The sequence below is a fragment of the Spermophilus citellus genome (assembly GCF_964194105.1).
Source record: "Spermophilus citellus genome assembly, chromosome: 6".
In the NCBI taxonomy this organism is placed as follows: Eukaryota; Metazoa; Chordata; class Mammalia; order Rodentia; family Sciuridae; genus Spermophilus; species Spermophilus citellus.
Genome location: NC_138187.1, coordinates 7,405,976 through 7,422,147, shown reverse-complemented (window position 1 = coordinate 7,422,147; position 16,172 = coordinate 7,405,976). Strand labels below are relative to the sequence as shown.

Below are 16,172 nucleotides of genomic sequence, written 5' to 3'. Positions count from 1 at the left end.
TGGCGCACAGCGCACAGCGGGATCCCTGTGCTCCCTCACCTGGGCTCCACATCAGCATCCAGGTACCAAAGCGCCCGCGAAGTTGGGTCTCTGGGTCTGAGGTGCAGGACCTAGCAGGGGCTCACTGGCAGCTCAAGCCTAGGGTTGTGTCAGGGTCTCTTGACCCCGCCCCTGGAGCGGCGGTCTCATTTGCATGGCCCCGCCCCAGCAGGCCATTGGTGGCAGCAGCGGGAGGCCGGGCCTGAGTGGCTGCGAGGCCTGTGGGACGGCGGGGGCGGGGCGGGCGACAGGCGCCTGGGATGATGCCGCCACCGCCACCGCCGCTGCCGCCGCGGGACGGGTTCGGGTCTGGGTCGGACTCAGCCGGTGTGGGGAGCGGGACCGCCCCGGTCGTGGCGGCCACTGCGGGAGCGCACTGAACGGCCGCCTGTCATGTCCAGGAAGAAGACCCCCAAGTGCAAGGGGGGCAGTGTGCCCGCTGCCTCCGCTCTGCCTGCTGCCAACGGGCCCCGACCGGTGCGTCCCGGGACTGCGCACCCTGGCCCCGAGGCGCCGCCCAACGGGCCCCCGCAGTTCGGTCGGCCCTCGCTTGGCGGCGGTGGCGACTTCTACGACGTCGCCTTCAAGGTGAGCTAGACACCCTCCCCCAAGCGAGTGCAGCAGGTGGCGTCAGGTCAGAGCCAAGCAGGGAGGGGTCCAGGGTTGGGGGTGCAAGGTCCCGCAGATCCTCCCAGCTGAGCTGGGTGAGTGGCACCCTCCAGTTGGCACAGCAGCCCTGAGCATCGCGCCCGCACACATCTGTCAGGCCAGGGTTTGGGGTTCTGAGCAGCTGGCAGGGCCTGCCCAGCCCGCTAGGTGAAGAGAGCCCTTCAGGTGCCCCTCCCCAATCCGAGCCCCCACCTGGGTTCAGTTTCATTTCCCATATGCTGCCTTCCCTCACCCCCAGTGACTCGGGTCTCCTTTTTCTGGAAGGGAGGAGATTAGGAAGATGTTTGCCAGCTGGGTGGGGAGACTGAGGCCTCCCCCAAACCAAGGCAGAAGGTGCATAAAATTTGGTGGAGGTAGGCCCCACCAAAACGGGTAGGACCATCTTTGGGTTTTGGAGCATTTGGCAGCAGGCTGGGTGGGGGAGGGAGAGGGCCTGATTGTTCTTCCTGTCCACAGACCTGGCCCAGGACCCTCCTCAGTTCAGGATCTAATCTTGGTTTGGCAAATCCCTCTTGAGCCTTGCTGCTGGGATTCCTGTCCTTGTTGGGGTTAGAAGCCCTGCCTCTGAGTCCCCACAGATCTCTCAGAAGGTTCAGCTGCCACCACCCAGGCTCTTGCTCCCTCTCAGATCAAGTATGGGTGCCCATGGTGGAAGGGTGGGTAGGATTCTGAATGAAATACTGTCTTCACACTGCCACTGATTGAGATGGGCACTATTCAGAGGGAGAGAGGGGACTGAAACTACCACCAGAGGCAGAAGCTGGAGGTCCAGGCCAGGCCAATGGGGACCATAGCTGCTGCCTCTCCCCAGCCCATGCTGAACCTGCAAGCCTAGAATACCCCTCTCCTTTCCTCCCCCTCACTGCAACCCCTCTCTGGCCAGGTCAGCTCAGGGCAGACCAGAAGTCCCCTCTGGGTGGACCGGCATGCCTCCCCCCAAGGCCTGACACGTTGGACCCTCCTGCCTGTTGTAGGTTATGCTGGTGGGAGACTCAGGCGTGGGGAAGACCTGTCTGCTTGTACGCTTCAAGGATGGTGCTTTCCTGGCAGGCACCTTCATCTCCACTGTGGGCATAGACTTCCGGGTGAGTGGTGACTGATGCTTTGCCAACTGGGAGGGCTCAGGCCTCTAAGGAACCCAGGATCCCAGTGACAGCCCTGGTTCCCCCACATCAGCTGAGTTCTCCCAGAACCAGCAGGCAGTTGGTTCTGTCTTCTCCATGCTATCCAGGGGCTTAGGAGGTGGCATTCCTAGTGAGGATGATTGTGACCAAGATGTCTTAGCCACCAAGCATCCAATGCCTGAAGAAGTGTTTGCATCCAATTGAAGCAGAGACAGTTCCCCTGTGCCAGAGGCTGACACTGCCCTGGTGCCATATCCTGTGCCCCATGGTGGCAGCAGTGGGAAGGAACTTGATCCATGTCCCTCAGGAGTCAGTGTTGCCGCCCCACTGTATAAGAGGGTGCCCAAGGATATGAGAGGTGCTGGGCACTTGCCCAGGCCCTGCAAGTTAGGTGACTGTGGTGCAGCCTGGGAGGTGTTCACAGGGCTTATTTAGGGGAGAAGCTCCTGCCTTTGGGTATGGGAATCTTCCAACATCCCAAGCAGGGAACTGTGGGTTCCAGCATTACAGCCCCCACCTTTGTCCACCAGTCAGAATCCCACGTGCTGAGGTGCTGGCTTGTTCTTGACAAATCCTGAATTTGCATTTTTCTCACCCTTTAATTAGACCTACTTAGCAAGAGGCTGAGAGGGAGGCCCATTATGGGGGCAGGAAAGGGGGCTTCCTCTAGTCTGGAGAATTGTGTTCTACCCAGATTGTGTGGGAGTGAAGGGCTGAGGTGCTAAAAGGGGTAGACACTGCTGTGGGCAGGTGGTCCTCTGCCCATCCTGGCCTCCCTCCCCCTCCACTCTTGCCTCTGAGGCAGTGAGGGAAGTGAGGCCATTTGGTTGGTGTCCCTGTTCAGGGTGTCAGGGAAGGCTAGGTATTCTCCTCAGCACAGCAGATGGCCAAGCCTGGTTCCCCGGAGACCCAGAAGCACCCTGACAGCAGGGAGGAAGTGGTACCAGTTCCAGCTACCCAGGGACTCAGCTTGTGGTTAGCCCTCTTCTTGGCCTGGGGTGGGGCTACTTGTATCCTCAAGTCCTGAACTGGGAAGGCCCAGCTGGGGAGCACTGACAGCCATACACACACTGGTACCTACTGTATACCAGACACAGTTCTAGGCTCTGTGGTTACAGCACTGGGCCAAACAGGAAGAGCTAGAGTCCCAGTGTGGAAAAAAATTTTTTTTTCCTTTTTAAGTACTAGGGATTCAACCCACCACTGAGCTATATCACCAATCCCAGCCCTTTTAGTTTTATTTTGAAGCCAGGTATTGTGGCACATACCTATAATCCCATCAACTCAAAGACTGAGACAGGAGGATCAAAAGTTTGAGGCAACTCAGTGAGACCCTGTCTCAAAATAAAATAGGGCTGAGGATGTAGCCCAATGGTAGAGCACTCCTGGGTTTAATCCTCAGTACACACTTGCACACACAGGGTCTCATTGAGCTGCCCAGTTTGGATTTGAACTTTCAATCCTCCTGCCTCAATCTTCTGAGTACCTGATTACAAGATCATGCCCAGCTGGTAGAGGCTTAAAAACAAACAAAACTAATTCTTTATCTGGGCTAAACGTGGTTCTCAGTGCACATATAGAACAGCTCATTAAGTTATAGGAGCAACTATGAGACGGGCACCCTGCCTATCTCCATCCGCAGATAAGAAAACTGAGGCACAATAACAGACTTGGGATCACACCACAGATAACTTCAGATACATCAGTATGAGTGGCTCTAAGCAAAAGCAGGGTGTCCAGAGTACTCTTCAGAGAGCAGGGGACAGGCTGCATTTGCAAATGGTTCAGGGAAATCTGTGCAGACCTCAGGAGGGTGGCAGCTAAGGATGGGCTATGAGAGGGGAAGAGGGAGCAATGGGACCCCTCTGGGGGCTGAGGCAGGGGCCTTCCAGATCAGTGGAGGTGGTAGGCAAAAAGAAACTTGACCTGAAATTAGACACAGCTGGCCATGGATGGTGGCAACCAGCAAGCTCATCAGGGCAGCCATCTGAACAGAAGGCAGGGGGCTCTGCCAGGAGGAGGCAGGAAGCACATGGGCCTAAACATGGCCTTTAGGAAAAGTATCAGGAGATGGTTTGGGGGTGGGCAAGGCTCAAGAATGACTTAAGGACTTAGCAAGGGGCAGGACAGGGGAACTTTATCCTCCCCAATAGTGAACCTGGGCTCAGCCTTGGCTTGCACTGCCCACCCCCACCCCCACCCCCACCCCCTGGCACCTCACCCTAGGAAGCCCCAGGCCAGAGAGTGGCACTGGGCTGGTTCTGTTTCAGAACAAAGTTCTGGACGTGGATGGAGTGAAGGTGAAGCTGCAGGTAAGTTGACCAGGGAGGGGCAAGTTGGGGGAAGGGGATACCAGGAAGGAGCTAGACAGCATGACCAGTACCTGTTGACACAGATCTGGGACACAGCTGGCCAGGAGCGGTTCCGCAGTGTCACTCATGCCTACTACCGAGACGCTCATGGTGAGTCTGTGGACCAGGGACCAACCTCCTGGGAATTGGGATGTGGTCTATAGGTGACCAGCTCAGAGGGTGTAAGAGGGCCAGTGGGATAGCAGTTCAGGGTGTGATGCTCTTACCTGTGGTGACTTGGGAACAGGGAGCCACTGGGCTCCAGGGATTTCCTCACTGTCATTTGTCCCCAGCACTACTGCTACTCTATGATGTCACCAACAAGGCCTCCTTTGACAACATCCAGGTCAGTGGCCTCTTCCTGGTGGGAGGCATGGGCCATGCCATGGAATCCCCTAGAATTTTGAGGACCCTAACAGGGAGGGGAAGTGACAAGCCTCTCCAGGGCTCAAGGTAGCCCAGGTTGAGTATGAGCTAAAATGGGCTTGGGTGACATTCAGCTCTGTCAGCAGGACTCCCTGGATAAGGCACTTGTAAGGTGGGCACCTCTGCCCAACGCATGGGAGCTTTTTGGAAATGGGCAATCTACAAGGTGTGGCCTGGAGGGGCCAAGTTTCCAAAAGGGTAAGGTGTGCAAGGAGCACCAGCCCCCAGCTCTCCCCACAGGCTTGGCTGACAGAGATCCAGGAGTATGCCCAGCACAACGTGGTGCTCATGCTGCTGGGGAACAAGGTGGGCAGACTGCCCTCTACAGCCTATAAGGCAAGGCAGGTGATGGGGGAGGGTGGCCAAGCCATGGGCCCTATCACCCAAAACCCTGTGCCTGGGCCAGGTGGACTCCGCTCATGAACGTGTGGTGAAAAGGGAGGATGGGGAGAAGCTGGCCAAGGTGAGTCAGGGCAGGGTGGGCAATGAGGGTACCCCGAAGCTGGGGAGCCTGGGTTGTCCCCACCAGGCCACCACCCAGCTGGCAGCAGTTGTTTGCAGGAATATGGGTTGCCCTTCATGGAGACCAGTGCCAAGTCAGGCCTCAATGTGGACTTGGCCTTCACAGCCATAGCAAAGTAAGTCCTGGCAGTGAACAAAGAACCCCCAAACCCAAGGTGTGAATTCCCTTGCCGGGGGTGTAAGAGGCCACCTTGTTCCATGTCACCACTGTTCTGCAGGGAGCTGAAACAGCGCTCCACGAAGGCTTCCAGCGAGCCCCGCTTCCGGCTGCACGAGTATGTTAAAAATGAGGGTCAAGGGTCTTCCTGCTGCCGATCCTGAACCTAGCTGAACTCAATTCCACTCTGGAGGAAGCAGCACAGACCTGGAAGGCTGGACAGAGGATTTTCAGGCCCTTTTGACTTCACACAGTGGCCATCCCAGTGGTGTCCATTTCCAGGACTCCCATCCAAGCCTCACCCCTTCCTTGTTTAAGCTGTAATCATCAATCTTCAGTCCCAACATGTAGGCTTCAAAGCCATCACAGAAAAGCAAAGGTCTTGAGCCCAGGAGGGGGCGCCCAGCAAGTGTACTGACAAGGATGAAGGGCTTTGCTGCCCCCTCCCGGGCACTCCCAGTGTGCCACAGGCCAGCATATACATTACAGTAACTGACCTTAGAAAATACATGTCTTCAGCCAGACACTGTTTAGGCAGGAATCCCCACACTTGGGACAGAGGGCTTCACTGATAACAACATCCTGTATTTGTGTGCCCTAAGGTCCAGAGCCACCCACTCCCAGCTAGGAAGCTCTGGTTCACCAAATGGATCCTCTCATGTGACCCTGGAGGACACCAAAGCTGTGATTTTTAATACAGGGAACAGCATATGGGAAATCACAGTAGTGTCAGGAAATAGGACCAACAGCCCTAACCTACTGACCAGGGTACCAACTTGGCAGGTCAGGGCACCTGCTCACAACTAAAGCCTGTGGTTGCCAAGCTCTCTCCATCTTACATGAAGTTATCAAACCAGTCTTTTGATTGTGAGCCTGTCTTTTTTCCAGTCCTAGTAAATAAAGATGTGTTTTTCTGGAATTTGTCACATCTGTTCAAAGACATTGACTTCTAGACAGATTCTATAGTAAGGCCCAGACATCTGTACTAAGTAGGTTAAGTTCCCTATAATTCATGTCTGCTTCAAAGCTCAATGCTCTTCAGGGATCACTCTAAAAGCTGGGTGATCAGTGTCAACTTTCCTCCATAAGACCCATTAATCAAAAAAGTGGTGGGCTGCCGTAATAGCTCAGTCAGTAGACCACTGGCCTAGCCTAGCATGCATGAGGCACTGGGTTTGATCCTCGGCACCACGTAAAGTTGTTTGTCTACGAAAAAAAAAAAAAAAGCGGTGCCTAATGACCTGTTATCTAAGGAGAGCTTCCAGACCTAACCTGGGGCAAACATATAAAATAAAAATCTTTTTTTGGATAACAAATAAAAGTGAAGGCACTTCAAAGAGATGCCAAGTCATTAGTAAGGAATTCCCATATTCAAGCCTCTCCCCTTTCCAGATTGCTTGAGGACTGAAATATGAAAGAGAATACAAAAAGAAAAAGACTTCAATAAAGGATCATCAATGCTTTATTAAGCAGCCAAGGGGCACATTTTCAAGAATAAACGGTGACTGGCTATGACAAGAGTGAGTTGCAGGGCCACATCATGGGAGTTTGTCAGTTACTTTTGGCGGGCAGGGGAAATTGCCAATGGTCAGAGTCCTTGGTTCCCTTTTTCCCTGAGGGTTTTTTAAGTTTCCATTTTCTTCAAGGACAAGTGACTCCTTTAGAGTACCAACAGCATATGAAAATTGAAAAGCCAAGGTTTGCCATCGGAGAGTGACACATACACATGAACAGTTGTGGCAAAAGGTGCATTTATTGAAGGTTGGTACTGGCTTATATAGAAAATGAAAGTCAGTTGTCTCAAAGCAGGAAGCCCCTGAGGCCAATCAAATAAAGGTCAGGTCAACACATATGGTACATGTGTATTCACTCAGCGTGGGGTCCAAGTGGAGCAGGAGCTAAGCGCGGAAGAAGGGCAGACCAACTGGGGAATTTTCAAAACAACCTATTGCCTACCCATTGCCTGCCCATTGGCAATGTGCCCGCCGCCATGTTAAGAGCCTGGGGAACTCTTAGGGGACTCCCAACATTCCCCCCTCTTTGTTATTGCATGGAAAGGGATGCCTATTCATTCTGACTACTTCCTGCTGAGCGGGGGCGTTGCCGGGGAAGGGGGTCTGAAGGAGGGAAGTCAGGAGCCCCCATAGGAGGGCAGCAAGAATTGGTATAAGTTCGGGTGGGATGTCACAGAAAGTCCCCTGCAGCCAAAGATCCGTTATCATCTTGATCCAGTCAACGTAAGTCTCCATGGGTGAGCACAAGCCAGGCATCATCGGATATTGCTCTTAAAAAGGTGTCCCAGGAGTTTGTGATGAGTCTTTCAACACTGGGTGGGACGTTCCCTGGAAGAGGTGGCTGGTTCATCAGTGGCCAGGAGCTGATAATTTCTACAGAAGCTGGTTAAAAGTTTGGTTAGAGATTTTACCTACTTGAGTCTGAATAAACTTTACAATATACGGTAGAAACAGACACATCAGAAGAATTACACATGGGCTGGGGATGTGGCTCAAGCGGTAGCGCGCTCGCCTGGCATGCGTGCGGCCCGGGTTCGATCCTCAGCACCACATACCAACAAAGATGTTGTGTCCGCCGAGAACTAAAAAATAAATATTAAAAAAATTCAAAAAAAAAAAAAAAGAAGAAGAATTACACATAGTGGTCTAAGGATAGGCCATTAAGGAAGAGAAAAGGTTTTGGTTTACTGGGGTCCTTAGGGTGGCTGCAAGGTTAGTGAGCTTAATAATATTGCTTTCCACAAGCCTTGATTCATTTATGTAATAACAGCATTTTTCCCTGAGGAAAAGACAGGTTCTGCCTTTTTCGGCAGTCAGTAAATGTAGGGCTCTGCCATTCTGGAGGGTGACTTGGGCCAATGAGGTGACCTGCTTCTACAGGGAGGCTAGAGATTCTGCTGTTGAAGTGAGTGCTCCCTCAAGTTTCGAATTCATGTCCTTGACAGCCCATAGAGAATGACCTAAGGCTCCTCCTGATAAGCCTGCACTTGCTGCTGAGGCTGTTAATGAGATACCCACCACTACCAGAAGGAATGCAGCCCGTCTTACGTGTCTTGGAGGATTAAGGATGAATTGCACTTCAGAACTACTATGGAGAGTGAGCTGTGGGACTATAGTAACCAGAAGACATGGGCTGGACATATTGGGAAACATAATGGTGGTAAGAGTGCCATTGCACCAGAAAAAGAGACCAGATGGGGAATAGGTGGTGTTATTGATTGTTAGATTATGGTGACAAAAGCCATCCAGCAGGGAGTTGGGGATTGTGGATCCCAGAAGGAAAGCCCGAGGAATCGTAGTGTGGTTACCCTCCTCGGGCTCCCATAAGGGGATATTTTGTAGAGGTTTGAAAGGATCTCCTTTGTGGGATGAGGTGGGCACGCTGGAAATGTTTACTGGGACTGCAGCAAGTAAAGGCCATGCTAGAGAAGCGCACAAGAAGCAATTTGCAGGACTTGTATCAGGGAAAGTTTGGTTTAGATAGGACACAGTGTCGGTAATGATTTGTAATCAGGTATAGATTGGTGAAGCCTGAGAGTCAGAAGAAGCATGTTGGTTTTCTAAGGATGCGAGCAACCGCTGTTCTGAGTGTTTTATGTTGGTTGAGACAAGAGAGACTGGGGACCCCACAGAAACATACTCTCGAGAAATAGACAAGGAACCGCAGGGGGTGGAAGCATACCCATTGCAATAAAAGGAAGCTTTTACCCCTGATGCCCAGCGTGGGTCCCAAGGGTCTGGGATGGTCAGATTGTACTGGTGGGAGGCAGACTCAAATTTGAATCTTCCTATATTTAATTGTCCTGAATATGCATCATGAATTCTGCATGACCAATAGGGGCAGCCTCCGTAAGTTTCCGGCCACCATTTACAGTGATCCTTATTTTGGTCATATAAAAAACATAAGTAAGGGCAGCTGGCTTGTTTAATAAGCTCAGAGGAGGAAGACAGCACAATATAAATGGCTGAGGAGCACCCTCGTAGGGGGCAGTCAGAGGTAGCAGTCAAGCGGGTAATCTTGGTGTTCTTTTGGGTATATGTCTCCCTTACTTTGAATCTCCAGACATATGAGGGTGAAGGCATTACCCCTGGGGTAAGGGTAAGGATGGAAAACAGAAAATTAAGGTGCATCTTCTGATATGTTTTCAGGTATAGGTACAAGGGCAGGAACGCGAGAAAGATGAAGTTTCAAAGGATTGCGAGGGTGAGGAGAACAGGAATATGTGGGTGTGGATTCCTGCAGATCTTCTGGCCCGGTGTTGCCAGAATCAGTCTCCTGGATGCATGGTTTAAGCCTGGAAATGTGAATCCACAGGGTTAATTGGTTATTTTTTTATTATTATTTTTTAAGAGAGAGAGAGAGAATTTTTTTTTAATATTTAGTTTTTAGTTTTCGGCGGACACAACATCTTTGTTTGTATGTGGTGCTGAAGATCGAACCCAGGCTGCATGCATGCCAGGTGAGCGCTACCGATTAAGCCACATCTCCAGCCCAATTAATTGGTTATTAGTGAGTTTAAGCTTAGCTGCCGAAGGGGTGCCCATGATGACTGAGGCAGGGCCTTCCCATTTGGGATGTAGCTGAGGTTTCTCACCTGGGGGACAAGAATGTGTTAGAGTGGGGGGATTTTGAGTAAGGGTTGGATCAGGTAAAAGCCAGTCCTGATACTTACAGAGTTCAGAACGTAGATGGAAGAGGAGAGGTAGAGTGTAGGAATCAGGGATAGGCAATTGTTCTGTCTGTATTCCAGGAGGCAGGAGTGGGCGGCCATACATGACCTCAAATGGGGAAAGGTTGGATGGCTTCCTTGGTAGGGCTCTGAGGCGCAACAGCGCCAGGGGAAGAACTCTTGACCAATCTAAGCTTAATTCCATGGTGAGTTTAGTGAGGGTTTCTTTGAGGGATCTATTAGTTCTTTTGACTTTCCCTGAAGCCTGAGGGTGGTATGGGCAATGAAAGTGCCAAGGGAGTGATAGAGCTCGAGCCAGCTCCTGGGTTATGTGTGAAGTAAATTCGGGGCCATTGACGGATTGGAGTGAGGTGGGCATTCCAAAGTGGGGAATTATGTCAGATATTAATTGGTCCACAAGTGTAGAAGCCCGCTTATTGGATATGGGAAAAGCTTCTACCACCCTGAGAATGTATCCACCAGCACTAAGAGGTATTTGATGTTTTTTTTTTTACCTTGGGCATATTGGTGAAGTCAATTTGCCAATCAGCTCCTGATCAGATCCTGGGGTATGTCCACAGGCCTGATGGGAGGGAAAGGGCTTGTTTTTTTTTTTTTTTTTTTAAAGAGAGAGAGAGAATTTTTTAATATTTATTTTTTAGTTATTGGGGGACACAACATCTTTGTATGTGGTGCTGAGGATCGAACCCAGGCCACATGCATGCCAGGCGAGCGCGCTACCGCTTGAGCCACATCCCTAGCCCAAGGGCTTGGGTTTTAAGGGGGTGTTGGTATTGGTCCTTTGACAGATCTGGCAAATGGATGTAATTTGTTGTAGTAGAGTTCGGTCGTCTGAAGAAAGAGGGAAAAAGGATTGAATGAAAGTTGACAGACTCTGTGGGCTGGAGTGGAATAGGGAATGAAGGAACTGAAAAAGTTGGTGAGAGTTAGTAGGACGTTCCTCAGGGGAAAGATGGAACAATGTGGAAGAGGCCAGAGCCTGCAGGGTGGCTGATCAAGCTGCCTGGTCAGCTTTAGAATTACTCGCTGTAGTGGGGAAAGAGTCAGTCTGATGGATCTTACAGTGGATTATTCCCAACTGAGATGGCAATGTAGAGGCCCGCAGCAGATTGGAAATAAGAGAGGGAGGGGAGAGAGAGAGAGAGAGAGAGAGAGAGAGAATGTTTTTTTTTAGAGAGAGAGAGAGAGAGAGAATTTTTTAATATTTATTTTTTCGTTTTCGGCAGACACAACATCTTTTATTTGTATATGGTGCTGAGGATTGAACCCAGGCCACACGCATGCCAGGCGAGCACACTACCGCTTGAGCCCACATCCCCAGTCCAATAAGGTTGGCATTTATGACAGCAGTACCCTTAGTAATTAAGAGTCCTCTCTCTTTCCAGATGGCTGCATGGGAAACTAATATATGAAAGACGCACTTGGAATCAGTGTATAGGGAGAGCTTTTTCCCTTCTGCTAGTTCACATGCTCTTGTAGCAGCTGTAAGTTCTGCTTGCTGGTTAGTTGTGTTGGGCGGCAGGGGTTTAGCCTCAATGACAGAAGAGAGAGACACAACAGCATAGCCTGCCAGTCTAATATCCCCATGAAAGTAGGAGCTGTTGTCAGAAAACCAGATGAGATCCGAAGAGGGAAGAGGCCCTTCGGAGATGGTAACTGGGTGAGGCAAGATTGTCTCTAGTATTTCAGAGCATTTATGTGTAGGAGACTCTAGAGGGGCACATGGAAGGAGGGAAGCAGGGTTTAATGAGGAACAAGGTTGAAAAGATATAGTGGGGTTTTGTAGAAAAGAGACAAGGAGAGATAAAACCCTCGAAGGGGGAAGGGATTGTAACCCCTTATATGTTAAGAAATCCTTCAAATGATGTGGGGAGAGGATAGTTAATGGTGAGCCAAAGGTGAGTTTGTATGTCTCCTTTTGAAGGTCATGAGAGCAGCTAAAGCCGTAAGGCATGGAGGCCAATCCCTGACAGTGGGATCGAGCTGCTTTGACAAATAAGCTACAGGTGCGAAGGTGGGGCCATGATTTTGCCCTAGCACCCCTAGGCTTTGTCCTTGTTTCTCATGTACATATAGGAAGAAGGGTTGAGAGGATTGGGGAGATGTAAGTAAGGCGGGTGCCTGGAGAAGGGCCTTTTTTTTAAGATTGTGAAAGGTTTTCCTACAGTTGAGGGAAGGGGCTCGTCCTGAGAGCCTTTTGCCAGATCGTATAGCGGTTTGGCAGGAAGGGAGAAATTAGGGATCTATGCCCTAAAATATCCCGCTAACCCCAAGAAGGAGAGTATTTCGTCTTTGGTTTTGGGTGTGGGCAAGGATCTGATATGCTGTTTCCTGTCTATTGTGATAAAGTTTTTTCCCTGGGAAATAGAAAAACCTAAATATGTGACTGTGGTGGTTACTAACCGAGCCTTGTGAGGGGAAGCACGATATCCTTTTTGTGCCAGGAAGTTGAGTGGTCTTTAGAAGGACTACAGAGAAGGAGATGAGTGGTCTTTAGAAGGATTACAGAGAAGGAGATCATCAACATACTGAAGGAGGACGCATGAGGAGCGATGAGAGCGGAAAGTCTTTAGATGAGAGGCTAGGACCTGACCAAAGAGATGAGGACTGTCTCTAAATCCCTGAGGAAGGACAGTCCAGGTTAGCTGTTGGGAATGTCTGGTGTTGGGGTCCGTCCAGATGAAGGCAAAGAGGTCCTGGGAGTCAGGGGCCAAGGGAATGGAAAAGAAAGCATCTTTCAAATCAATGACAGAAAAGTGGGTGGCATCAGATGGGACCTGGGACAGACGTGTGTAGGGATTGGGGACCAGAGGATGTATAGGTCTCACAGCTGCATTAATGAATTGTAGGTCCTGAACTAAGTGGTAGGAGCCATTAGGCTTGCGTACTGCCAGGATGGGAGTGTTGTAAGGAGAGTGAGCAGGGCAGAGGTATCCTTTAGAAAGAAGGTCCTGGATGACTGGTTGTAAGCCTAGGAGGGCTTTGGTAGATAGTGGGTATTGTGCCTGATTGGGGAACTTATTGGGGTCTTTAAGATGTATGGAAACCGGGTGGCAAGAAACAGTAGAGGGAGTTTTAACACCCCAAACCCGAGGATCCATTAAGCTCGATGGTATGGGTTCATGACTGGATTGGGGCATTGTTTAGTATCTGGTTTGTCTGTAGAGTCAATGGGAAAGGTTAGGTCCCTTGTTAATAGAGCTAGAAAGGATGAAGCGGCCAGCCCTGGTGCTCGGTCATGGTTGGGGGCTTGGATATTGATTGTGGTATGAAGTCTAGAAAGAATGTCTTGACCAAGCAGAGGAACTGGACATTGAGGCATAACCAGGAACGACTGTGAGAATGGAAAGCAGTCTACGGAGCAAATAAGGGAGTTCTTTTGGGACAAATAGTTTTCCCTTCTACCCCGACAATAGAAGTGGATGGCACTGTTTGTCCCCAGAACTCGGAGAATGTAGCCCAGGTATCAAGGAGGAAATCAATTTTATGCCCGTCCACCTGAATTCGCACCCTAGGTTCTTGCCTGTTGATCTTTAAGGCCGGGGACAAGGACCCAAGGCTCCATCAATCTTCACAGACATAATGCCCAAGAGGTCGGTGGACTCTTTGGCCATAGTTCCCCTGTGGGACCTAGGACAGAGCTCCAGTGACCCAACTGTTGGCATTTAGGGCAGGGAGTCCGTGGAGCACGTGGGGCGGGGCAGGCTCTTGCCCAGTGTCCTTCTTTGCTGCATTTGAAACAGGCACCTGGGGCAGCTTTTATTACCCGGTTGAGTTTGGGCAAGCATTTGAAATTTAGTTTGCTCTGCCCTATGGCGGCGTCGCTTGATTTCCTCATCTAGGTTATGAAAAACCTTGAAGGCTACAGCTAGTATCTCCATTGAGGGGTAGCAGGGCCCTGTTCTAGTTTTTTAAGTTTAGCCCTGATGTCGGGGTAACTTTGGGAGAGAAAATATGTCATGAGAACATGAGTTCCATCTGGAGTTTCAGGATCTAGGTTAGTATATTGTTGAAGGGCTTTAGTAAGCCGATCTAAGAATCCGATGGGGTCTCTTCAGGTTTTTGAATGATCTCCTGTAGTTTTTGGAAATTGACTGCCTTCCTCGTTGCCTTTTTAAGTCCAGCAATAATGCATGCAGAAAGGCGGTCCCTGTTCTGAATTCCAGCTTAGGTGTTATAATCCCATTCAGGGTCCTGTTCTGGAGCTGCTAAGGCCCCAGGGATGTGTCTGATCAACCCTGTGGATCTGCATGAGTTCTCAAACTCAAGTACGCTCCTCTGGAAGAAGGGTGTTAGCCAAGAGCATATATATGTATCATGGTGGGTAAGGCTATAAGCTTGAAGGACCCATTGGAACTCATTGACATAGGTGGTAGGATCAGTGGAAAAGGAGCCTAGCCTCTTTTCAAGTTGCGTTATCAAGCCGTCATCATTGAGAAGGGGATGTGCACTCTGATGATACCTTCAGGTCCAGCAACCTCTCATAGAGGGGCCATGGTTCGCGGTGCGGGGGAGGTGGGGGGCCGCTGGGCTAAAAGGGCCCGTTGGAGAGAGGCTGTTGTTGGAACTTCCTAGGGGACTGGCTGGGGCAAGAGGTCAGTAAGGTGGAGTTCATCTGCAGATCAAGAGGAGAGTCTAGGGACCCCTCTGGGGGATATCAATTTTGGTTATCTAGTTAATATGGCCAATTTTGTGTACAGAATTTAGTGAGAAGTTTGGGTTTTATGTCTGGGGTGAGGGACAGCCAGCTAAGGTTAGCCAGAAGACATTTTAGAGGGGAATCGGCAGGTAGGGAAGAGGCTCCCATAATGACTCTTTATGGCCCGGACTGGAACAGATTGTGGTTGAGTCTCCCACAGGCGTCTCCGAAGGGAGAATCCAACCAAAGAGACTCAGTTGGAGCCGGAAGGGCAAATGAGTCGTCATCCAAGAGCCCAGCCAGCGGGAGTCATGGCCACCTGGCGTCAAGACTTCCTCAGGAAAAAGAATTTTGGGGACAGAGAGAGTCAGAGAGTGCCTATTCTTCAGCCCCTTATGGCTTCTCAATCATGAGGTGGGTATCCAGAGAGTCCACCATGACTGTGAAAGCCGTGGTGGGGTGCCTTCTCTCATCCAAACTAAGCATCAAAGGCCTTGCTGGACCTTCACAGTCAAGGCCTTTGTGTACAGCCATTTGGAGATGGATTCCCAAAGGGGGAAATTCACCGGTTGTTGATCAGGAAGAAGCACCTACTGGAGAGCCTGTGTTGGGTGGGCTGTAGCAGCGCTCAAAAAGGTGGAGGAGGATGGCAAACCTTGGGAGAGGGGGAAGAGGAGGTCCTCAGAAAGTGAGGAGTTTCCCCTCCTGGTTTGGGCACCAATGAAAAGCCAGTAACACATACACACGGACAGTTGTGGCAAAAAGTGCATTTATTGTAGGCTGGTACTGGCGTATATAGAAAATGAAAGCCAGTTGTCTCAAAGCAGGAAGCCCCTGAGGCCAATCATAATAATGATCAGGTCAACACATACGGTACAGGTATATTCACTCAGCATGGGGGTCCATGTGGAGCAGGAGCTGAGCGTGGAAGAAGGGCGGACCAACTGGGGAATTTTCAAAACGACTTATTGCCTGCCGCCATGTTAAGAGCCTGGGGAACTCTTAGGGGACCCCCCCAAAAAATAATGGAGCTTAGAGTATAGGATTCACTAACTTTTACACAGAAGGACGCCCATCTTACCACCAGGCTCTCTCGCCTGCTGGGCCTCTGAACTGCGGTTCAACGTCTGCAACCAGCTCACCACCGCCCTGAAAGTTAAACAGTGTGCAAAATTGAATGTAGACAAAAGCCCCTCTTCCTCATTTCGGCCAATACTCATTCTCACTCCCAGTCTCCCTGACAAAGGGCGAACCAAGCCTCAGTCTTGCAATATAATCAGACTGCACATGCAGTTTTCATACGAGGTGTCAGAAATTAAAGCAGTTCATCACAGGCTTGGAGCTTAATCGGAAAAACTAGGTTCGGTCCTTTGTCACCTGCAGGAAGCTGAAGGTATGGAGATTCAGAAAAAAAGGCTAAGGGAGAAGGTGGAGCCCAGACCGCGGCAGGACCCGGAGCGAACCCCCAAAATGCCCCGCAGGGCCCACCTCTTACCCGTACAATGGCAAACCCAATCTGAGCGGCTAAACTCTCCAACCT

The 16,172-nt window shown here is 50.6% G+C and overlaps 1 protein-coding gene across 10 annotated transcripts; it reads left to right on the top strand.

Annotated features, from left to right (window-relative positions):
* Positions 1 to 274: 274 nt before the first annotated feature.
* RAB26 (RAB26, member RAS oncogene family) lies at positions 275 to 6,168 on the top strand. 10 transcript variants are annotated; one of them, XR_014022792.1, is made up of 9 exons: positions 275 to 627; positions 1,683 to 1,793; positions 4,103 to 4,144; positions 4,213 to 4,294; positions 4,477 to 4,529; positions 4,696 to 4,915; positions 5,016 to 5,072; positions 5,171 to 5,247; positions 5,350 to 5,397. XR_014022792.1 is itself a non-coding variant. In XM_081300271.1 (9 exons), the coding sequence occupies exons 1-9, from the start codon at positions 433 to 435 to the stop codon at positions 5,450 to 5,452; spliced, it is 771 nt and encodes a 256-aa protein (XP_081156397.1). In that variant the 5' UTR covers positions 275 to 432; the 3' UTR covers positions 5,453 to 6,168. The 10 variants fall into 10 exon arrangements, 9 of the variants coding, with proteins under 9 accessions (XP_081156397.1, XP_081156395.1, XP_081156398.1 ...); XM_081300271.1 differs by having other exon boundaries at positions 4,228 to 4,294; positions 4,850 to 4,915; positions 5,350 to 6,168; XM_081300269.1 differs by having other exon boundaries at positions 4,850 to 4,915; positions 5,350 to 6,168.
* The last annotated feature ends 10,004 nt before the right edge of the window (positions 6,169 to 16,172 follow it).